The following is a 25,564-nucleotide window of genomic DNA, read 5'->3' as shown; positions in this document are numbered from 1 at the left end:
TTTGCAAAGTTCATTACTGTGAGATAGGACGTGTATTTTCAGTACTTGATACCTGCTTTGTCTTAGAGGGAGATAATTATCTGCATTTATATAAAATATTGGTGCAATCTGTTTCTCTGGGTATGCTCTAAACTTGCTGTAGGTATGCACTCACCTAGCTGTGTAAGAGCACCTTAGTAATACCTCGGGAAAAACCTGTCCTCCCAATAGAGCAACTGCATGTGGAACAGATGTGGTCAGATTAATAAAAAGGAACAGGCTGTCTTTTGAAGAGGTTTAATCTTTATGAGCTAGCAGTTAAGGCTACTTTCTATCATCTTTCTCTCACAATTCTCTAGCATGTTTTTCTGAGCAGTAATGACTGAATAAAGACTTATTATCTGATGAAAAATAGTCTGTTTACCAGGATTTAGATAAACATGACACATGGCCAGTTGAGGAAGCAGCATAGCTGATTCCATGCATGCTCCCAGTTTGCCCCACATGAGGTGACTTAAACTATGGTGTGTTATTTCAGAGTTGGTATAGAGTCATAGTAGGCTCAGGTTATCCAATAGCAACTGACTGAGCTCCTGTATCTGAGCTGCTTTGTGCTGTGGGCTCGTTCCTGAAATTACAGAATATATACATGTATATGTCTGTATATATCTGTAAAAAAAAAATAAAAGTTATGTAATTTTTCTTACGAAGCAGTAAAATTCTCTAGAGGACAGATATGATTCACAGTGTTGTTACAATTCTAAATGTGTCATGGAAAATGGAGAGTTGGAAGTGATCTAGACTGTAGATATGGAAAAGAATGGACCTAAAGGTACGCCTACAAAACAAAATGAAGGCAAGATTGTCCCACAGGTAGGCACAGGCTGTAAGACTCCAGTATGACTACCAAATTATCTTTTCATGGAGGTTTATACTGTGGCTACAACTTCAAGGATAATGTTTGCATCCACACGTTTTCACTTCTAACTTTTTTTTTTTTCATTTATCACTTTCAGCAGGTAAATTAGCATGCTGAGGTGGGAGGGCAGAAGTGTTGGGTTCTGATCTTTCCTAGAAAGAAAGGTTATTTTAGGTTTTAATGAAGGACATAGTAATGGAAAATGTGCAACTATTCAAGGGAGCAGAAGTACCTTTTTCTGAATGAGTGTACAAATTATTCAGCTGCAGTTGTTTTCTTGCTTACTTTTTGAGAAGTGCTCCAGCTTCAATTGAAGAACAGGATGACACCTACTCAGGGAATTTTGTGAGTGTAGGACACTCTGCTGGGAAAGAGATGCAAGTGTAAACCTGCTTGTACTACAAGACTTACGGAGCCCAATATCCCAGCTGATGTGCTGCTCTCCAAAAAGGTTCTAGTATTGGCATCATCAGTTTTTAAATGAAAATGTCATCATTGCCATTCTTTGAGTTCCAGTCAATGATACAAGACTGCCCCAGGATATCTTGTTTTCAGCCTAATCTGGGACATGACCTGTGAGTTTTAGGGATTTTCAGGATTAATGAGCATTTAAGAAAGGCTTTTTGGATCAGCCTCTTTAACATATTTCAGAATTATGTCTAATACCCATTGGGTTGGAATTGAGTCCCACAATGGATACGAAATATGTATATATGTATAGGAATGGCTACAGACATTGGTGTAGTTTGCCCATGTTGCCTATAGCAAGTGGCTGCTGAAGTAAAATTTTTGCAGCTCTACTCCAGGTTTCATGACAGAAAGAAGTTGATGATTCCCTGAAAGAGAGCTGAGGAGCAGCCAAGTTACGTAATGGTTGGAAACCAGTATAGAGGACAAATAGATAAGCAAAGTTGATTTTAAAAGTAGAAGTTGCCTTAGATACTTGCATCCCAGAAGTGCTGAGTAGGTTTTAGAATTAGCTGTAGACCACAATAAAATGCATTTTTCTAATACAAATTGGAACAAACATAGAATGAAACACTGGGAGAAGCAGAAGGAGGGAGAGGGGAAATACAAAATCCAGGGGGTTATTTGCACTGTGCTCTGTAGGGACCTAAAATTAGAGTGGTAAAACTCCAGGCTCTCTAAAGCCAAGGGAGGTAAAGAAATGGTGAGGGGGGGACGAGTTAATTGGGAAAGGGCAGAAAAACCATTTTAAAGTTTTTAAAAATAAGACTAAGGTCTTTGCATAAGCTGCTGGCATGGAAAAACACCAAAAGGGCTGTTTGTAATGTTCCACTTCTGCCACAGACTTCATATAAATAGATACACCAACATGTGCAATGACCAATGAATAGTTCCATTACTTGTCTTGAGCTTGTGGGATTAATTCTGAGTAGCGATGATGGTACTTGCTGCACTTTTGAGAAAGATGGTACATTTTTACACAGTAGCGCAACAATGATTTGGACTTCACGTTCTGCCATGCTGGAACACTATGCAATCACACAGAGTTCATTAGTCCTTTGAATCCATTGTTTGATTCTGTTCTGGTAACTGTCTGTCTTGAACCATGCTGATGTACATGTAACATTTGATTATCTATGTAAAAATAAAGCATAAAGCAAATAGCCCAGAACTAAAGAACAAGATTCTGGAAAATTACTGTGTTTTCTCAATCTAAAGAAATACTTTCAAGGAGGAAGTACATGCTACAGTCATCATCTTACCTCTTAATCTATAGTAAGCTTGGTGACTGGCTAAAATTTGCTTCACTGATTCTTGTGGACAAACTTTCACACCAGTTGAGAAAAAGGATGACCTCTTTGTTCGGTGCTTTGCCATGTCAAATATCCGCCTTATAGTTGATATCCTGGACCTCTTTGTTGTCCTTTCTGTTTTGTCTGTCCCTGAGGCATCTGCAAGATGTTTGGCTTCACCACGGTTTATTTTATTAGGGATTTCTGGAAAAGATAAAAAGTAAGCGTATACGTAAACATACATTGCATAAGCAGTTTATGCCCATGGAAAAATGGGCATAAACCTGAGAATTCTTTGTGTTACATTATATTGGTGTCAATGCCCTGACTGAATTAATGTGCTGAGAAAAAATGTCCTGTGGTCACCCTGGGGGAACTGGAACTCAAGAGACGCGGTAAGTAATTTCCTTACATCTCAACACATGATCCCAGGACACACAGGGTAAAAGTTTCAGAAGCCCTAAATCTTGTTTTCAAAAGTGACTTTGGGTTAGATTTGCAAAGGACACTTAAGTGCTTGACTTTGTGCTGCAGCATCTCATTTGTAAGCATATCACCCTGCAGGGAAATTTACAGTACAGTGATAAGTAATGGTCTGGAGCTTGGGGAAAGTGAAGCATATCTGTATCAGCTTACAGTGTAAAAAGGTGTCTATGCTAGTAGATAAGTAAAATGAGAAATAGTTGTACCTTGAACCTGCGCTCTTTGAAGACATTCTTATCTTTCCTTTGAATGTTAAGGCACATCCTCCTTCACATCAGGTTCATAGTCTTGAACCCATCCCAAGAACTGGACCTTGAAATACTTTCTTTCAAAAGCTGAACAGGAGGTTGATTGTCTTTGGGGAAAGAAAGAGCTGTTTCCAGTCTCCCTCTTTTACTCCACAGTGCACTTCTGTATCCTTCCCTCATAAACTGAAGAATTATTCAGAACAGACTGCAATTATGTTTCTTTGCCACTGGATGATAGGTGTTGTGAATGCTCTGGCATTGTATCTCAATAGATCTTTAACTATTCCTGGCAAAGTGGAACAGCTACAGTAGGAAAAAGTGAAATCAGTGAGTGGGAGTTGAAGGTCTAGGCTTAAGTTTTACTTATGGAGCTATTCAGTTATGAAAAGTGGTAATGCTTCTAGGGTGTCAAAATACCCTTAAGCATAGGAACCCCTGTCTTAAAAGGCACGCAAAAATTCAGGACACTTCAGGTTCCACTTTATAAGTATTTGTGATGCAGTATTATGTGACATAGCAGCTAAATTTAATGTAAAAATATTAATGATAAAAATAGCATATAAGATACACATTTAAATGAGCTGAAATACAGCATTTTGCAGGATCATGTGACAGGAGCAATTAGTATCTTTTATATTATCTTCCAAAATTTTACATACATATTAATAAAGATGTTAATGTTAATCTGGAAATATCTTTTTTTGGGTTGCATTTTCATACTTTTGATACAGTTTTTACAGATGAAAAATAAAGAAAAATGTAAACCATACAAGACATTTTGAAAGAATGGTTTTGAAAGAAAAGTGTAAAATTTGTAGATAATTGGAAAACCTAAAGGAAGAAAATGTAGGAAAGACATGGCATATGCGTACCTGAACGCTGATGAATCAACTGAAAAAATTACTTTGAAGAATGGTTAAAAAACTTGTAAAAGAAGAGTAAAAGGAAAAAATAGCGTTCAAAAGGATCAAGTTCAATGAGAGTAATGCTATCAAAAAAGTAAGAGTAAAAAATTATCATTTTGCTGGAGAAAGAAGAAATGTCATGCTGCATATAGGAAACACTATCATGTTCTTAGGCAAATCAAGAGAAAATAAGGAAGGTAAAACCACATTATCTCAACAATTTTGAACTGTGTTAATTAAATGTTTGAAGAACAGTGGGCAGATAAATGATAAGAGAAAAATAATTGAAAAGCATGCTGTTACAAAAAGAATAGTACTTGAAGTAAAGAGTGGGAAAAGTTCTACCATATATGTCAGTATACATATATTTCTGTGTATCTATGTGTATGTCTCAGTTCTTAACTTCAGAGTGAACATCCAAGGCTTACTGTGTAGATATCATACTAATGACATACGTATTATGAGTTAGCTAGTACTCTGATATGGAGAAAAGTCAACTGTTTGATTATGGTGAATATTTTATGAAAGACAGGAAGTTATACAATGAAGACAACAGTTTGTGTTGTACAAAAACACTAAGGTGATTGTTATTTCTGTGCAAAGCAAGCCAGAGGCAGCAGCCTGTAGACCTGTAACTAATAGTTGCAAGGCAATTTAAAATGATTATGCAGTCATATAATGTTTTTCATTAAATGAAATGGAAGTAATTTTTCCACATTAATGTTAGATCGTGAGCCATAAACTGCATAAAAGGAATTTCCCCTGTGAAAAAATGGCTCTGGGTCCATCAGAAACCACAAGTGGCCAAACACTGAGTCAGCAGAGACACTGGATTATTTGAATGATGTACGTATGGGGTGAGAGCAGAAGATCCAATGCTATTGACATCTCAAAACAGACTCCTGAAATCCTCTAGAAGAAAACACCAAAAATCTACATGGAAAATAGCCAGTTAAAAATCTATTACCTTTTGCAAGGTATATTAACTATAATAGACCAGCTGCCCAGGCAGTCTGACCAACTGGGGCAGAGGATTTTGTCAGTAAGCTCTTTGATAGCTTTTGTATAGAGGAGAGGCTTTTCTTCAAGGATTTGCTTCTTCACCAGGATTTACCCCAAGTCATTAACTTGAATTAAGAATTACACTATTCATAAGAATGACAAAGGAGATTCTTATCAAATGATTGTTGTAATGATTTCAAACTTTCTGTGTTAGGGTCACTGTTTGGACTTTTTGGTCGGAGAAAGTGACCATACATGATCTACTTCCAGTTATTACTGTTCTGCTAGCCTGTTCAGGCCAGGTTTTCTCTTTTCATCTCTTGCCTTCAATTTCCACTTTTTTGTGGGAGGGATTTGTTCTTAAGTATGCTTACTGTAATAGGTTTAATTTCATTTATACCTTCTGGTTAGTAAATTTCCCTTACTAGAGTGACTTCTATTATCATCGGTTCTTGAAATCACTTTTTTACTGAACTTAAGCAAAATTTGAGTTGGAGAAAGTATCAGCCCCTCTCTCCACATGATTGTACAATACTTATTTCCTAATATTTACTGAATGTGAGTGGGAGAAAACCTGTCTTCTGGTACAAACATTATTTGATTGTAATTCTTCAGACCTATGAATTTCCCCTGTGTCTCCCAAATGGTTCAGCCATATACTTTACTATAATATGCCTTCATCTACAGCTTTTTAGGTGCTTTGTTTTCAGTGTCCTGGGTTGAAAAAATTATCTAAAAAGACCTGTACTATTATGACATTGAACCCATGTATATTACCTGATCCCCCTTTTTTTTTTTTACCATGCAACATAGTAATTGAGTAAACTGGAGTGGTGCAAAATTTACAGGTGTAAAAAAAAATACAAATTGTTTGATCATGAAAAAAAAATTCCCCAATAATATTAGGCTGTTTTACTTTTCTTAAAATAAGCAATTCTTGTAATTTTTTTTTTTGTTCTTGTTCTCTTTTCTGAAACAAACATATGCAACTAATAGATTTAGCATAATAGATTGTTTGCCCAATTTGACTTTTTTTTTTAAATTTAACTCTATTTTTTTACAAAGGTGATTGTTTCAGTTTTGGCTTTAATAGGTATGTCTAAGATTTTTAGTTTTCTTTGACAGTTCTAGGGAAGAAGGGCAGATAAGTGCAAAGTCTGGTAAAATTTTATTGTACTTTAGCTTAATCTCCAAGGTGCCTTAAAACAAGATTTAACTCTTCTTTATTCTCACATGAAAGAATCTGCATTGTTGTCCCCATTTTCCAGGTGGCATAGTTGAGGAAAAAAGTTGAGATAGTTTTACCAAGGTGATCTACAGAGTCACTGTCAGCCATTATTAAAATGTGGAGTTCCTGACCTCTAGTCCTGAACTTAGGCAAATAGAACAAAAGATTTTCAAAATATGATAAAGCAATTTTCAAAGTATGGTACAGCAATAGTATTCATACGGGACCTAATCAAAGTGCTTTGACATCCATACAGGTGTCTCAAGCACACACCACTGATCTTCAGGTTTTGTTTTCAGGCAGATAACTGGTATTCATGTCTGAAATTAAAAATCTGAAATCCTCGGAATTAGGGCAGGCCTCTGCCCTGTGTCTCTTGAGACCTGCATTATCAGATTTATACCCTCACTAAAAAAACAAGCAGGAGAAATAGATTTCAAAGGTCAGAGGTAAAAACATATAATCTGCATGATGAAAAAGGAAAAGTACATCATTACTTAACTGGATTCTAAATAAAAGAGTTAAAAGCCATTCAGATAAAATTGGTCAGCAGTTGTTTTTTTTAATTTGCTTTTATAGACACAGGAGCAAGAAGCTTGTATTCATAACTTTTTTGTATAACTGTAGTGGATGTTTTCGATACAGCTTTATCAATATATTAATAGTATTACTTCTGGGAGGCCTCCAGTTTTGGTGTGGATTGTTTAGGGTTTTTTTCAGCAATACAGGCAATCTCTGTGTAGGAACTTTTGCTTATAGTGTTAATTTGGAAGTAAATTTTTAGTTTTATTTGACCTTAGAAAATTAAGATGTCATCATATACAAAGAGAAGAACTTAAAATATGATAACTAAAGGTTTAGGCAGGAAAATTCAAGGGCACATCAGGACAAAACTGTTGAAGTCTGAATAATTCATTATTAAAATCATCACAAGGTTTGACATGTATGAAAAAGCAGATTAATTTCAAAAGTAAGTGGATGTTCTTAGGATAGAGATGACTGCTTGATTGATAAATAAGACACATTACCTACACAATAAAATAATTACTAATTAAAAGACTAAGCTTATTTTAAGGGGCGCTGCTGAAATAGGACGAGGAATGCTTATCAGAGAGAGTTAATTCAACATAAATGTGACAATGTGATCCAATTAAATATACATCGGGGCCAACAGCCCCTGTGTTGATAATTCAATCAGTAACAAAAGCAAGGATGACTAGTGATGGAAAGTTGATCCTGAGATCTCTGAAAGGGGTGATCAGTGTAAGCACCAGATGGAGCATAGAGTACAAAGAGAAGCAGTATTGTAGACTCTTTGCTTAAAGGCAGTTTCCTCCTGTCAAGGAAATAGTGAGGACCCCAAATTCTAAGGGCACTTGCTAGTGACAGACAGGTTGCTCATGACATGTTCTCTCCTCATAGTCCTTTTTCAGCCTTTTTTGTGTCATATTTCCTCAGTTCCAGTTGCATGGGAAAGGTCTGACAGGATTGAAGTGGCTTAGATGAGCAGGGACAGATTAAAATATGGCATGGCTTTATCATCAAATGCAGCCTAGACCTTGCATATGACTACTGGGAGCAGCACCTACCTTCTCCCAGAGAAGCATGCAACAACCTATATCTTCCCATGCAGATGTGGAAGTAGAGGCCCTTTCCTTGTACTCTTGCTGATGCTTGGGGATGCTTTGCCAGTGCTTTGTCAGACGCTGTATATCTGACTGTGTTTGCATTACGTTTCCAAGCTTGTTTTCACAACTGTGAAGGCTCACAGCTTCAAAACCTTGACAGTATGGAATCCAATATTAGAAACATTAATACTAACATTTAATCTGCTCAGGTCTTGTCTCTGAGAGCTCAGTGCCCTTAAACACAAGATGATATGTCTTGCTTGTACTTATCTTTGGGTCCAACATATTCTTCAACTATTTTCATTGTATGCAGTGAATGATCTTTGAGAGGAGTTACTGAGGCAACTGAGCCCCAACAGTTGTTTCATCCTGGTGGTTAGTGGGTCTTATCTGGAAGCTAATTGGGGTAGCTGAGACACAGGAGATAACTCAGTTTCAGTCTCCTTCAGATTTAGTGTACTTAGCCAGTGAACAGCTGGGTAAGAGGCTAGTATCCAGTGTTGTGGGGAAGTTTTGCTGAAAGATAAGGAGCTGACATTGATGACTAGCTTCAGAAGATGATTAACAGTGGCCAGGTCAGTATGCCTGTGTTCCTAAAAGAGAGGAAGAAGGCTAAGGCATTTCTATTAAAAGTGATTAATTTTAATTCCTCAAAACAGATGTTGACAATGAGGTACTTGGTAATTCCTGTTTGCTACGTTGGTTTGTGTGAATGCTATTCTTAAATGTCACTAAACAGTAACATTACCTGTGGAATGAGGTCTGGGTATCTAACTGGGGCAGGGTGCTATGGGGACCATGTCCAGGCCTCCAGTTTGGAAGACCCTGTGTTCAATTGACTGATGTCCGCTAGCAAAGTTCCTGCACAAGTGCCGTAAAGCCGGTGTGTACACACAGCGCTACAGAACCTTTCACATACATACTAATACGTTGTGTTACGCAAGACTCTGCATCACCTGAGGTGTCAGGGAGGTGCTAGGCCCTGCCTGTGCAATGGGGACTTCGTACTGGAGACAAAAGAAATCTGATCTCTGTATCTCTTGCTTGGATTCAGCATGACAAAACATCACCTGCACATGTTTACAAGCTGTGCTCAAGCTCTCTATGACACAGGAGAGGAGCTCCAGGGTCCTGCTTAAAAGGCAAGTTCTTTAATTTTCAACCTTTTAAAGGCTATTTTCTTGTTTTGAATTAGAATCCTTTAGTACCAAGGGGTTTTCCTTCTTAAGAATTCAGGAAGGTGATGGGTTTTCATAAATCCTACTTCTTGGCAGAAATACATGATGATGATCCTTTAAACATTTATGGAAGATGAAGAATTTAGTTACTGTTAACATTATACTCAAATAAGGCAAGAAGCATTTCACCTGAAATGCTGTTCTGTTATTTGATATGGTTTGCATCAAAGGATGCAAGAAAATGCTTTAAGTGTTTGAGTAGTTCTTGGAGGGATACATCCGATCTGCAGTGATGAAACACTTGAGCACCTCTGCTATTCATTTTCTCATCAGTCTCACTCAAGACATACAGCCATCCTCTGAGAAAGTCAGTGAGACAGAATAAATTCCAGCAATATTTTGCCATGTGTTTCAACAATTCAACAATTTTGACAGCATGAGTCAAAGAGTTTCACTGCAGAATGTGCTTACTGAGGAAACTATTTAAATATGATAATGATTGGGATGGTTGGCATATGAGAAAGTTTTCAGGAGACAGAAGCCAGAGTACCATTTCTTTACTTGAACTTATGTAATTCGAAGTGGTCAGTTTTACTTCACAGTTCAGGGGCACTCATCCTGCAGTACAGTCTGTGGTCTCTGGCTAATTGACTCCATCTCATTTTGACAAAGAGTGACTTGGACTTAACCTTACTTAGTTGTATGTCAAGCTGCATAGACCAAGTTAGATTGGGAGGACATTTGGAGGTCACCTAGTTCAATTCCTTGCTCTAAGCATGTCCAGCTTCTGAGCTAGATGAAATTGACGTAGTTTTGAGAGAGAAGAGGAAAAGGAAAAGATCTTGATTAGAACTGTCTTCATTTCGTGCTGTGACCACAAAATCCCAAAATGAAAGATGAGTGCATTACTGCTTCCTACCTGAAACTGCTGGGGTTTCTATGATCTATGTTGACGCATATGTATGAAAGGTACACTTGGAGCATACCCACTCAAACGAGTATTTCAGGTAACAGGATTACCAAGATTGTTAATATACAATTGGATAAAGTCTGAGAGAGGTACTGAAATATTCAGTGGCCAATGAGAAGGTAGTTTTGGTTCTGCACTGAAGCAGAAAATTAAAAGCCAGTAGAACCTCACCATTGAAAAGATAAGCATGGTTGCTTCAGCACAATTAGCTACGTAGCTGTGGGTCTGGGTTCTACTGATTTGCAGATGTCTGTGTGACTAGACTGTTGCTTTGAGAATCAGCCTGCTAAACTCTGCTGTTGTCCTGCTTTGACTGCAATACTTCTTACTGGTCAGGGCTTCAGTTTCTATGTTACACCTCAGGTCCTTGTGCTTTTGTGAAATGAGGATGACAGTGTCACTCTGTCAGCTATATTGTAAGGTTAAAACTGGCGGTGTGCTTGCATAAAATGATAAGGCATGGTGCAATTATGTAAGGGTATATAAACACACCTACACTGTGGCAGGTGTCAGGGTACTCCCAGATGATCATTAATCTTACATTTTCCAGATATGTTACTATTCTGAAGCATCTGTCCAGTAAACAGCAGTTAATAGTGACTAAATGCCAGTATATATGTATATACAAGCAGACAGATAGATATTTCTTTTTAGGAAGTGTGATGTTCAATATCACACATTCCTAAGGAGAAGAAACTTTTTGAAGCACAGCTGGGTGTGCAAAGCTCATGAAATGTGCACAGTAGAGCACCTAACTCCTGATAAAAATGGAAGAATTGTAAAGAATGAGCAGAAGACTCACTTGAATTCCAAAGGAACTGGGAATAGAACAGAGATAAGAAAGCAGAGGGGAAACCATATATTTAAAATATTTTTAAGCATCAAAATGCAGTAAAATGCGTACACATTTTTCCTTCTGGGAAGACAACAGTGTGTTTCCTACATTCGATGAATGTTGCTTAGTGCACTGCTGAAGCTACTAGGACACCACAATTGGCTGAGATTTCTAGCAGGTTAAGACTCCAAATAAAGTTGTAAATTAATGTCCTGTAGAGGGAGAAAACCTTTTATTATTAATAGTTATTATCTTGTCCACAGGTGTTTTCAGAGAAAATATCCAGCACATCTAACTGTTCATTCACATACAGTTTACTAATCGCTATGATACAGGTGTGATTATATCTGGAATTAATCTTTAAGATTGAGTGACAATATTCTAGCATTTTCATTCAAGTTTGGCTTTTAGCCAGGAAATCTAATCCAGTGTTACCTTTGTTTGAGAAGGGGAAAAAAGAAAGGTTTAGCATTCATTTGTTTAGAAGCATAACCAGGAAGGCTAATTTTAACTTGTAATTCTTATTCTATGGATGAAAGTAGAAAATAATTTTAGTGCAATAAGCAGGTGTCATTTTTTTTTCATTCTTTCTTTGAAGCTATATGTTCTTTGACTTCCCTTTCCCTTTGGCACAAATTTGCTTAACTCTTTTTTTCAAGGGCAATTATAGTAATGAAGATTTGCAACACTTACTACTGAATTGGAACAGCCGAGCGGGAAGGGGTAAGTCAGAATGAATTAAAATGATTTCATAGAGCACACAGAAAGCCTTTGTGTCCTAAAGAATGGCTAAGTAAATAGCAGATATTTGCTTGCTGAATAAAAAATAACACTAAACAGCCTTGAATGGTCTCTGGCTCCCTTACATTCTCAGTATAAAGTACTGTGATGTACCCAGCATCAATGTATAATTTTGGGAGTTCAAAGCTCCTCTGTATTTTGCTAGTTCATCTGGGTTTCCAGTGGTTTACAATTCAAGTTAAAAATGAATCTATTATCATATTTTACTTGTAGATTTTTTTTTTTGCTGTTACAAAGTTTTTATCCCACTCACTTTCCCTTCCCGTTGTTAGAGAGTTTGTGCCAGGACAGTGGCAAAGACCTGAGTTCAAGTTCTGAGATAATATCCTGGATTCTGGCCAAAGACAAACACTTTAAAATGTTTGGTTTGCTCCCTACAGTTTCCTGTTTGTTTAAGGTGGAATTTGAGGTGCTCCTGGACAGCCTCCAAATGACTGGGAGAAGGACTCTTTTCATCCTAAAACAGGGACGGGGAGGAAGGACCAAAAGAAATTGCTGAGCAAGCCCCACTTCTGTTAACTCACATTTCGTTAAATATAGATGTGAGTAAATCATGCATTTGAATTGAATATATTTTTGTTCATGAAGGGGGAAAAATTCAACTGATTAACCCTACAAATATTTAAAGATAATTAGCTTCATGTTTTTTTCTTTTAAGATGGAAGTATTCTTTATCTTAGTCTCTTATTTCCCAGTCTGTCACTGTTAACATGTACTGCAAACCTGAATAGCCATAAAAGCCTCAAATAATCTATGTTAGGATCACTAACGAGTCATTAATGTAAGTATTCAGACTATTAGGAGCCTGTATACTTTTGAACATATTTTTTGTAAGTATCTGACCCTAATGCTAAGTCATAAAGTAACAGTGCTGGAAGCATCCCCTGCTCTGCTAAAAAAGTTTCTTAACACAAGCATTAAGTTTTTAAAGATCTGTATGCATATATTTGAGGTAATGTAGCTTTAAAATATTATATATGGCATGACTACATGGCAATAAAAAAATATTGTTATGCATTTCCAAGTACAACATGTAGTTTATAAAACTGGTGGGAAGGATTTTTTCTAATTATCATTCACATGCATGTATAGAAAAAATGTTTTTTCCCCTGAAATCCATCAACAATGAGAAAATTCCAATACTGCTACATAAGCAAGATGCTATGTGAAGTTTATTATTGGTCATTGTTTCCTGAGTGTTGATAAATGTTCTGTACACCCAGTCTTCTGCTACATCTCTTAGCGAGATAATATACAGTTCTGTATTCCTTTCTGTCAAGATAGACTTCAGCAAAATTCTGGGAGGTTTTTATGGGAAATGTAAAATACAATCACAATTTACAATGGGTGAAACTCTGTGACCCCACTTTTTACATTTTCACTTTCTCGGTTCATAATTATAAATGTGGACTGTAATGATAGCATCAAGCATGCACAAATTACCTGGAATTCTTTCTATTTCTTTTCATCATAGGATATACAACTTAAATGCAAAAGCACTGTATTTCGATATAACTTTTCTTCTTGTCATATGTGGAATATCACTCATTTTTTTTTGCCACATTTCCAAAATATCATTAATGATTAAATTACACTGTTTTTATGGAATTAAAAGCAAAATCAAAGAACAATAGAATATAAATCCAGTGGTAACTAATATGTTACTTTTCCCCCAAGGGTTGTTTCAGTACTGTAATTGTCCACTAGAGAAGTTTTACATCATTTCAGTGAGATATAAAAAATGTGTTCTTTATTTTTTTAAAGAAAATCTGTGCAGAGAAGCAAGACAAAAAAAGAAAAAAAGTGTAAATAAAACTTTCCAAGTATCATTAACAGCAGACTGTTTCATACAGTCTCTTTAACAAATATTTAAATATAATTGAGGAGACTTTTATCATTTTACATTCTTTGCATTTAATTAATATGTCCGAGACTGACATAAATAGGATATCATTGACATGGCAAAGCATTAAGCAGTTGTAGCATTGGCTTTTAATTCAGTTATATAAATATCAAACAATGGATGGAAAAGTTAGCAAGAAACTTTCCCCGAAATTAAACATGTTCCCAAAAGCTTTAAATGTATTAAATGTGGGACTGAGCAGGAAAAAATCACATCACTGCCTTTTCTTTTTTGTTGTTGATGAAGGTTTAAAATTGCTGTGACTTTAATGGTTTTAAAAGGAACAATAGTTAGTTGTTGTACTAAGCACAGTTGTCTGTATTTGTGTTTTCTTGCAAATAATTTTACAATTATTATTACAGTAATCCTTACTAATACTGCCATTTCTTGTATATTTGCCAGTATGGTTTATTCCTCCAGAATTTGCATATCTAACTGTTTTTGAAGTTATTTCTGACAATGAGACTAGTAAATACAAAGATATACTTTACTACTTTATCTTCATTTCAAGGATGACAGACCATCTTTAACAATGTCAGCAATTAGATGTTCTTTCAGCTATTTTACCCCTTTCATATAATTGTTCTTGAAATTAGTTTTTTTCATAACAGAACATATGCTGATAAAAAGAAACCAAATGACATATCATATAGGGATTGTAAAGCCTGGGAAACAGGTGTAAGAAATCTTGCCAGCGTTTCCTGTTTCAACTTTCTAGCAGCATTAGTAACTACTGTCTCTAGCTGAATTGTCAAAATGCCAAATTGCAAACAAAGAATTCTGTAATGTGAAAATACCCTGATCTTTCAATATTTTTTTTAACATATGCAATGTATATAGACCTTTAATGTATGAACTTACCTCTGCTTCCCTGAACTTGGAGAGCAAGGCAAATGATCAAAAATATTAATCCAGTTTTCAAATGCATGCTGTCTATTGATCATTCACAGTTTTCAAGATCAATCATGCAGGAAATAAGAATATTTAGGTCAAGTAGAAGGATTTTGTTTTCTTAACTGAAATCCCCAAACGTCTTCTCTCTTACTGTTTTTCAGGTATCTCCAGCTTTGAACTGCATTGAATTGCAACTAGGCAAAGAGTGCAACAGGTGCCAGAATGCAAGAGCTGGAAAAAAACCTCAAATACACACACTTCTAGCCTGGGGTACTGGAGTGGTAAGACAAGAGTGACGAAGTTTTAAAAAAAAGCAGAGTCTGTTTCTGGAATAATCTGTTTATCTGCTGCTCAGACATAATCCCTCTTACGGTCCAGCTGGAAGAGCTTTCTTCATCTTATTAACCTTCTGGAGCAGCATCTGTCAACCCCAGAAGACTTCAGCAGCACCACGATAAACAACGGAAGTCTCTTCTAGTGCCCATTGCCTTCGAACATTGATTCTTTGGCCATTCCAGAGGCACAGCATGTGAGCAAAGGCAAAATCACAGGGAGAGCTAATTGTGCCATTTCCCAAACAGTGATCATAAACCCCCAGGAACTTCCTTTGAAGAGGAAGACAGCTTTTTCTGAAAGAACATATTATACTCAGCTTTTCCACCGTGTATGTCTTGGAAAACTCTCCCTTTTCATACCGAAAGGTTGCTGTTGCAATGTTCCTATCGGAGCAGTGATGATGATGTTCTGTGACAGTGGTGAAATGATGAGTCAGCAGTAAACTGCAGCAGTGTTCAGGGCTGGCACAATTTGACACCAAACTGGGAGTGGGGGAGGGAAGGTGCTGCATGGAGAGAGAATAAGAAACAGTGGTGGGAAATGCTGTTTCAAGCACATAGCTACAACGAGGCCAAGAATTGGCAGTGAGTGAAAACACTGTTCAAACAGCTCTGTTCCAGTTTCCCAAGTAACTACTCTGGTTACATATTTGGCATATGTAAATGTTCCATATTTATTTTTTATTTTCCAGGATATTTTTTACTGTTGCATTTCACCTATAAAAGCTACCAGGTGGGCATTTGGTCTGTCCCCCTTAGAGTTTTTTGTGCAATTGTGCTTTGACATAGGAAGTATCTAGACTGGCAGCAAGAATCTGTAAGTGCAAGTTACTTCAAGAACAGCCTTCAGCTGAACCCAATCAGTTTTACTTAGGATTTAAACAGTCACAACCTCTCTCCCTTCCCAAGATTGCCTAATTTTAGCTGCTCAGACCAGCTAGTAGAAAGACTGAGTTGGGACCAAATAAGAGCTACTTTTTTTTTTTTATTTTCACAATCTTTTCCTGATTTTCAGTGCTCATTTTAATGCTATATATACATATATATATATAGTTTCATGCACACTGTTTTATTATTCTAACAGAAAAAATTAAAAATACCTGGCCAGCAGCCACAGCAACAGTGGAGATGAACAGGATTTCTACTGGAGAAAATTTGAATATTACATAAGGACTGTTCTTTAGCAGTACCAATATTTGTCTTTACATATCAATCATAATCATATAGTATATAGCGTATTCAGATAAGTGCTACATCTGAACCAGGTAAGCTTTAGCTTTTATAAACATTTATAAGCATGTTATAGTTGAAAGATTAAGTTCCCCCCTGTATATTATTTTTAGTTGCTTCAGCTCTCAATCTGCAACAATTGGAAGTGTAGGGAATTTTTCTGAGGGTGGTGGAATCTGCTGTTTCTGGTTACATCTGAAAGTGCAGGGTTGGCGAAAGTCAGATTATTTCCTCTGAGCACTCTAGGTACCAAACTCCCTATGGAATGTGGTAGGAATGTGATCCTTTAATTCCATTAGGAATCTAATTTAAGCATCAGACTACATTTTGAAAATGTGCAATAAAGAGATTTACTTAATTACTATGCATAGACTTGCCAGTAAAGCCTGAGCAGGAATCAGAAATCCTTTATGAAAGCTTTCATTTAAAAATGTATTTTTGAGCCCTGCACACGGTGGAGAAAACAAACATTTAATAAAGCATACTCTTATCTTTCAGAGATAAAGGAACAGGAACAGTCCTAGAACACACAACAATATTGTTTAGCATCTAAGTGTGACTTAAGCAAAATATTGAGCTCCACAGGTAAACTATGACTAAAAATTTGTAGAGCAGGAGTCTGTATACCTTGAGATGATTCTTAAATCATTAATATTTCTGATTTCTGTTAAGGCATTGCCTTCTATGTATTTCAATTTAATTAAGGAATTTTGTAACTAACCTTGATAACTGCCACAGGGGAAGCAAAGAAGAATGATAAACATTAATTAAAGCTAAAGCAATATTATCTAGGGACCACTCCATCTCTAAGTACTGTGGTGTTTAATTATAGGTCACTGTTAATTAATCTAGAAGTGTTTCTTCTAGTTGGTTTGCTGTCGACAATAATTATATATTGTTAAAGAGGTGGTTAAAAAAATCTTACTGAAATTCAATAGTGCATTACAAATATACCACCAAGACATGGGAAGGGCAGAACTGTATGCTAAAATACCCATTCACTGGGGATAAGTGCGTGTAAATGGGTTACATCAGACCCTTCAATGGTCACCTCAGTGAATCAGCGTACATATCTAGAATGATACACTGATGTGCCTTTTGATATATGACTAAAGCTGTTTCCTTTTCTTGCAGAAAAATGACAGTTTAGGCCATCGAGGAGTCTGTTTAGAAGAGTTTTGATCTAAATTGTTGGCAAGTCTGGGGCTGAAGACGTTGTCACATAAAGGCGATGTAAAAGCTGCTATCCATAGTGCTGAGTTTTAGATACCCTACATAACCATGTAAATCAGGGTGTCAGCCAACTCGTGTTACCCATAAAAGGCAAGTCAGATTCTATACCATCAGAGTCATAGTCTGTACCATCTAAGTTTGACTTCTGGTTTAGTTGTCCTGAGTAGTTTCTCCTACTGGTCTAGCCAACTGTTTTCCTTACAGTTTCCATGCTGTGTTTACCTGAGAGACCTGTCTCACCCTGAGGAAGGAGAAATATATAATTAAGTAGTGCATTTTGAATAACCTCATCTTTCTATGGTTTTTATTATTTCCATAGTGACCAAATTGGTACCTGGCAGCCAGCACACACCAGCACAGCTTTAAGCTTCTGATGAGAAGTGAGAAAACCTGGGTTCTTCTGCTCCCTTTTTTGCTGTTGAGTTTGGCCAAATTGAGCCTTGCCTGTCTCTCAGCCTCCATATCTGCAAATGGAGGGGATGAGCTAGAAAAGCCTCTGTAGGAACAAACAAGATAATATATATAAGCAACACTGATTTTTTTTTTCCTCCTTTCTCATGCATTAAAATGTAGATAAATATTGCACATATTATCATTCTAAATCTTAAAGCAATATTTTATTTTTAGATATTGTAGTTTGACTATCAAAGTTACACATCAGTAGTAGTCCTGTAGTAGACTTAAATAGTTTGTCATGAAGAACACAAATTTTCTTTTTGCTCTTTGAGGTTTTACAGTTGGGCAGTATTTGTATTTTGCTCTCTGCTGCTGCCCATCCACCATGTTTTTTCTTTCTTACTGAACTGGTACAATATTTATATTTAATCTGTAAATAAAATCAAATAAAAAAGAAAAATAAGCAGAATTTGAATTGCAAGAAATAGCCAATAACAGGTATCAGTGACCCAGGAGTTCAAAAGAAACCTGGAGATTAAGGTTCTGAATTGCTGAATGTGCAACTGAGTGTGTAAGTGGGCCTCTATACCAGAGGAAAGAGTTTTCAGAAAGGTTTCATTACAAATCTGGAGAATTGTATTTCAGCAAGTCTAAATTCTGTACTAGGCAAATTGATAGAAACTATAATAAAAGAAATAACCACAATAACAAAAATGTTCTGGCTAATACAATATCTTTGGACAGCCAACAGATTTTCATGAGGTCTGCTCTTAAAGAAACTAAGCTGTCATGGGGTAAAAAGAAAAATCTACTGTATTAATAGCTTGATAAAAGATGAGAAATAAGGGTGGGGGAAAAAAAGCATTTCAAAGGCTAGGTGTTACAGTTAGGTTTTGTGCTGGAAGAAGTAGCAAATGATAAGGTAACAAAATTTGCTGATCGTACAGAATTGCTCAGAATCATTGATATTTACTCTAATAGTGAAAAGATGTTGTGTCCTCCTACTGAATGTGGATAAAAAAGCTGCAGATAAAATATATCCATGGTAAAAAATAATTCTATCAATCAACAGGTTATTATTTGCTCTAACTCAGTAATAGCTATTTGGCAAGGAGCATTTGAAAAAATAATTTTCTGATTAATAGCTCAATCTTTAGCAGTGATCAAAAGGAGAAATAGAATATTAGTGGTTTATAAGAAAGAAGGAGACAGGAAAGCATTTTTTTTAAAATAAAATAGTATAGCATACATATTTAATGATGCTCTGGTCCTGCAATAGCAATAATACCTAGTAAAACTAGGAATGTTAATGGGATGGTGGCAAAGACTGTCAGAAGAATGGAATGGTTTCCATATAAGGAAATACAAGACAGGCTAGGACTCTTTGGCCTGAAAGAGAGCTGACAGAAAGATTGAGGAAATTTATTTATTTATTTATTTATTTATTTTTGTAATGTGAGAACAGGAAAATACCCAATTTAATTTTCTATTTTCTACCTTCTTCCCTTGCCTTTTATGCTTCTGGTCTCTGCAGCTTGCTGGGACAATAAAGTTTCCAATATATATGCATTTTAATAAAATTTACTTTCTTTATATAAGAGTAAGAAGGAATTTGTCAAATTCATGAACATTAGGCCCATCAAGGAATGGGATACATATGCTGTTCCAGTTGCAACCTCTTGCACAAAGTCCATTAATCACTGATTGTCAAACACTGTAAGGGCAAGTTAGAAACTGGAGCATTTTTGATTTCCTGTTCCTTATGCTATTTCCTTAACTATTTATTGGCTATAGATGTAGGTAGATTGACTGGGTCTTTGATCTGACCCAACATGACTAGTGTTAGGCACTGAGCTGTAGCCCCTAACTCAGACTAACCTGCCATTAGTCACTCTTACCCAGTAATTATAACAACTCCTGCCCAAACTGAATTGTGCAGCAAACTCGCCCCTTTTCTGTGATGCCCCTCTGCTCCAAAACAAGAAGCCTGCTGCTCTGTTCTGCAGTTGCAGCAAACATTGTGGAATTTTAGCCTGAATACAAAATCGAAGCAGGTGATACGTTACTGCAGTTCTTTCTTTGCCTCCTTTTATGAATGTAAACTGAAACCTCTTCTGCAATTGAAAGATACCTCCAAGGTTCCCTGGGGTCTTTAAAAAGCTTTGCTGTTTTGCTGTTACTAACAGAGTTATGAAGTCCTAGAATCCCTTATTATTTAGAATGTGTAAAAGTATTGTGTACATTAATTTACATGATGAGTTACAGATATATCTATGATGACTGTGTGACCCCATCATCCATGCTTTCTTCTGAAACTCTTTATACTCTACACTCATAAAAGGATTAATGTATTTAGATGCTGTTTAGTGTAATAAGGGAGATAAGGGTATGAAAAAAGCATGGTATTAACTGAGTAATTATAAGGAAAATACCCCAGCCTGACTGTTGCTTCAGGATGATCACTGATAAACAAATTATGGTCATGTTGATAGTGGTATGATCTTTCTTTGGTTTCATCAAACATCTAAATGGGATTAAAACTACTTTTTTTTTCTAGTGAGCAGCAATACAGCAAGCTGACCATTAGCTTCCAGTCAATGGAGATAAAGACTAAAGTACATCTGCTCAAACAGCTTATCAAGTACTTGGTTCCACACCAATGCACAACTTCCTGTTATTCGTGGAGCTGCTTAGGCTCCTATCAGGGGGAGCTGTAATGAGCTGGAACATGTTTCTTCCCATGCTTGCCAGGTTGTTTTTCTCTTGATGCTCGGAAAGGATCTTTCTGGAGTTAGCTGATAGAGTTAACTGATGGATTTACTATTCACAAAACTGTCCTCAGCAGTGTAGCAAATCAAATTGAACATTGTAGTTATCAACAATAAAAAATTCAAGCTATCAGATATGTCTCTGTACGTAAACCAACCCTGCAGAGATGTGGTCTTTTATAATGTGTTGAAACAGGAATACCTGGTAGCTTAGTTTCTTTTTATGGTAATGGGAGAAGATGTTTAGTAGTGAGTGAGCAGGCAAAAAGGAAGCTATCTAAATTGTTAGGTGTGCTTGTATCTTTATCCTAGTTTAGTTTTTCCCTCTTTGAGAGATTTGGCATGAGGTAATAGTTACTCTTTATTGCTTAGCCTGATGCTGTTCAGTTTTCTCTTTCTCAGTTTTTCTTTCAATTACTCCTTGTCACGCACAAGGCTGCATTTGTTCATCAGTATTTTACTTCCCAGATTTACCACATGAGAGACGTTTGAAATGACACTATTTTCTGTGCACAGGACTGGCAGGCAAGAGGTTTTATCTCAAGAAGAGGTCTTGCAAAAAAATCCTAGTAAGTACACCAGTGTTTTGTGACACTGAAGCTGTTGGAAGGAGAGAAGTTAAAAACCCACCCAGAAAGATAAAAATGTGTGCAAATGTATGGAAATGTATTATCTTTATGGTAGACAACATATATATTTCTTTAAACAGATCTTAACCGTTTCTTACTCTCCTTTTTCAGGAAGGATGGGTATTGCTTTTGTTTTCAGCAAGCAGCTGACAGTTAGGACTCTTACGGACCCGACCATACCCTGGAACTTCCTGATCTGTATGTGATGATAACTGTCATTACAAAGTTAATGGCTTAGTTAACAACAGTGGCAAGTTATCTACAATGTAGTTCCAGCAAGAGTAAATATCCAAATTTAATTCCAACATTTTCTTAACAAAATGTAGGAAAATTGGAAGTAGTAGTGTGGAACTTGCATTTAAATAGACCTGGCAAGGCTTGGAGACTTATATAAAAGTTATTTAAACACTGCTGTTATCTATACTATTGGTCTTTTTGCTTCAGTTAATTTTAGTAATAAAGCTACAGTGTTTGAACTCAGAGAAATGCTGTGAAAAACCTCTTCTGTCAGAGATGCTTTGAGAAACAGGTTATATGTCAACTTTACAAGTATTGGCCTCTCATCTAACAAGCTTGTTCTATGCTTTTGATAGATTCCTATCTCTTTTTTTATCCAGCTGACAGTATCATACTTGTAATTGTTTACACAGTGGATTCTGTGTATATGCAGAAGCTGCTTTTCCCAGTGCTGTTGCTGCTGGATCCTTCCATGGAATCTCACACAGTTAACTCCAATGTTGTGGTTACCGCCAGTAAACTCCTTTATGTTTTATTCGGTATAACATTAACAGTGTGACGTTGCCGTTATCCAAATCATGCTTTGTTCCTTGTGTCACTAGTCACCTTATCTTAGACTGTTAAATAAAGTTTTATTATTACTATTTACATCCTTTCTGAATGGCTCTGTGCTAATTGGGCATTATTCTGCATCTCATAGCCACATTTTTGGAAATGCAGCTGATGCAGACTAAGGGTATGGAAATACTTACTCTAGTTCTTTTAAACTATGTTCCAGTTTTTGTTTGTATTGCTCAGCTGCTTTTTCTCATTTTGATATCATGGTATTAATAAGCTTTAAGGGTAATATCAATTAGATGAGTTCTTAGTGTCCATTCTAAACAGAAAAAAATTAAATATGTTTTGACTTTTCTGTGAAGACAGGTATATCTTTATTGTTTCCAAAAGTAGTAACTGTAAAGTTCTCATATTTAAGAATGCCTTTTTCACTTTCATGAAGCATTAAGCAGCTTGAGAAGTTGTCATATATTATTTAGTAAGGTTGTGACCTTGCTTTTCTATGAAGTTGCTAATTGCCTCTCACTTCCATTTATTTTTCTTCCTTGCAGATTTGTATTTCTGGAAGTGTTTGCTTTTTCAGTGTACTAATTTACAAGGCCAAATGTATTATACATGTGTTACTTTGCATGCTGAATAGAGCTGGGATTGTTTAGCTTTCAGAAGAGAAGGCTTGGGGGAATATTAACATTTTTAAATACCAGATGGGAGGGAGTAAAGAAGCAGAACCAGACTTCTCAGTGTTGCCCAGTGAAATGAGAGGGAGCAATGAGCAAGAACTGAAATACAAGAAATTAATTTTGAACAGACTTTTTTTTTTTTTTTTAAATGTAAGGGTGGTCAAACACTGGGACAGTGATCTCCAGAGAGGTTATAAAGTCTCTGTTCTAGGAAATACTCAAAACCCAACTGGACACTGGGTCAGAAAATCTGCTGTACACAAATGGTATTGTTCCTTCTCCTTCAGTCCAGCATGAACACTATATATTCAATATTTCTCTGATCTTTTGCTCCGCTCCTCACCAAGTTGTTATTTACCCAAGCACCATTTTTAATCCTCTGCCCTGGTGACCATCTGGCCTCTTGTCTGGTCTCTTCTCCCCAGGTTTCCATCCTCTCCATTTCTGCTTTCTCTCCTTTCTGACCTTCTCATTTTATCCCATCTCCTGATTTCATTCTGCTTCTTTCCACAGTTTTCTCATCTTCTCCATGTCCTTGGCCTGAAGTTGCTTTCCAGCCCACTATGGTGCATTACTTTGGAAGCTGAGTGGAGTGGAGGATTGTTAAGGTGTTTATTATAGTTACCCCTGGTTGGTAACTCCAAGGTAAGAAGGGAGAAGCTACTTATTTTATCTTAAGCAATACTACCCTCCGCTGGCAGTTCCTCCTTCCTTCCCTCTGAATTCCACTAATGGCTCCTGCCTTCAAAATTCACAAGAGAATTATCATTAGAAAGGTTGAATAGCTTATGTTTTCATCAGGAAAACACCACCACCAAGCAACCCAAACCCAGCAGCACTGTACCTTCTTTCTACCTCCTACAGTAGATTGTGTTAACACAAGGGTTTATTTAGCTCCTTCTCAGATGTCTTTTTCATTCCAGCTCCTCTTTCTTCATTGTTATCTTCAGTTTCCCATGTCACAACACAAGGAGGCAAAGCAGGTTCCAAAAAACAGGCCCTGTTGTCAGCTGGACTTGGTGCTCTGCTCAGTGCAGAGGATGTGCTACGTGGACCTCCCATCTCAGCCCTGAAATGACTGGGCAGTGAACTGGGGGTCCTCAGCTCTCTGATCTGGAACAGCAAAAAAGAGGCACCCTCTGGGGATGCATCAGCTTTTTGCACCACAGCAACTCTCAACCAGCCAGATGGTTTTGGAGGAGCCAGCTCAAGGCAGATTTTGGCACAGAAGTTAAAACCCCAAAGCTTTCTGTGTAGCAGGTATGCAAGACGTACTATGGGCTGGATGAGTATCCTTATTACCCATTTATGGCTGCCTCTTTGCAATGAACTTGTTAGAGGCAAGACAAGAAAGTGCGTCTGTCCCTATACCTTTAATACCACAAACACCAAACTGCTTTTTGCAGTTCTGGTTATGAATGCCTTTTCCCTGTGCCATGCAGCCACCTTCTGCAACCCTCTGAGCTTCCTTTCTTACAGACTCTTTGAGCTCAGATCACTCCAGCCACTTTCGGTGAGCATCTCTTCCTGCCCTCTGGCCATTGCATTGTCTCTTTCATGCTATCTTTAACATCCCCTGTTCTCTGTCTTTCTGTCAACTAATCCCTTGCTAATTAAACTCTGCCCAAAGGACAGGTAAAAAAAAGTAGCTGAACTGACATGAAATTTGCAGTCTGTTACTCCTCTTGCTCTGTTTGTATATTTAATCCTTCACTCTAGATGTTATCTGCTTGTCTGTTTAGATAAGAAGCTGTTGTACAGTAGGGATACTGTGTGTGTATTGTACAAGCCCCACTTTTATAAGCACTGTGGTAGCAAATATAATAAATGCTACTCTGAATTGAAGGTTATCAAGAGGCTGTTGTTGCCATGCCTTGAGGGTGCTAGTGACAGCTATTTTACTGCTGTCTGTTTGAGATCTGTTTGGGATCCTGCTTCTGCAAACAGGTCTTACTGGTGAAACTGACCACCTTCTCAGCAGGCGGGGAGCTTTTTTGGAGCTCAGATGCTTTCCCGGGTGCCAACTTCCATGAAAATGTTCCAGGAACATTTTATAGATTAGTACTTAAACCAAACAAGCTTCATTGACCCGTCTTCACATGTGAGGACATGGGGACATGTGGCACCAGGTCACAGCTCCAAATTACTTCCTCAATCAGCTTTAATAGCTTGGGAGGAAAGAAAATAGTGTCTTTGGAGGGATGGCACTGCTCTGTTTCTTCTGTTTACCACAGATGACTCTGGTTTCAGTTTGAATGAGCATTTTTTAGAACTTCTGTAACTTGTGTAGCAATACCCGAAGTCCATCTGTGTTTACATGCAGCTAGTGGTGGAACCACAGCAGCACACACTCAGCATTGCCCATGAAAGTGAGGCAAGGAAAAAAAATAAGCAGTCAGGCAGTGCAAAGCTCCATGTTACTTCCCCCCCCCCCCCGCCAAGGACTGAATTATCTAGTTTAAAACAAATGTGGCCATCCTTATTTGAAGCACAGAATATGCGGAATCCCAGATTAAGGTCTGTGGTAGCATCTCTCATGGGGAGCTCATGCAGGGTTTTAACAGCTGTCTTGTCTTCTCTTACAGTCTCCACATGGGTAAGTGTGCTTATTATATGTGAAGAAGCTCCTGCTTTCTTGGGACCTAAGTTTTCTCTGAAAATAATTTGTGGGCTATCCATGAGGGCCATTTGCTCAAATACTTTTGAAACGTTCATAAGTCAAATGGCCCTGGTCTGTAGGAATTTTGTCTATAGGATCTTTCCTT

The 25,564-nt window shown here is 37.1% G+C and overlaps 1 protein-coding gene and 1 long non-coding RNA gene across 3 annotated transcripts in view; one reads left to right on the top strand and one right to left on the bottom strand.

Moving 5' to 3' along the window:
• Positions 1–25,232, bottom strand: part of IMPG1 (interphotoreceptor matrix proteoglycan 1) — a 76,944-nt gene extending 51,712 nt beyond the window's left edge. For both annotated transcript variants that reach the window (XM_080388165.1, XM_080388166.1), the window contains exons 1-2: positions 14,701–25,232; positions 2,629–2,862 (exon numbers count right to left, since the gene is read on the bottom strand). In XM_080388165.1, coding sequence (XP_080244291.1) covers positions 2,629–2,862; positions 14,701–14,767 — 301 coding nt within the window. In that variant the 5' untranslated portion in view covers positions 14,768–25,232. The remainder of the gene's footprint in view (positions 1–2,628; positions 2,863–14,700) is intronic.
• LOC308064169 overlaps positions 1–25,564 on the top strand; it is a 100,438-nt gene that overhangs the window by 43,811 nt on the left and 31,063 nt on the right. The gene's annotated exons all lie outside the window — the stretch shown is intronic.

The sequence above is a fragment of the Falco punctatus genome (genome assembly GCF_963210335.1).
Source record: "Falco punctatus genome assembly, chromosome: 5".
Taxonomy (NCBI): domain Eukaryota; kingdom Metazoa; phylum Chordata; class Aves; order Falconiformes; family Falconidae; genus Falco; species Falco punctatus.
This window is presented reverse-complemented; position numbering and strand designations above follow the sequence as displayed.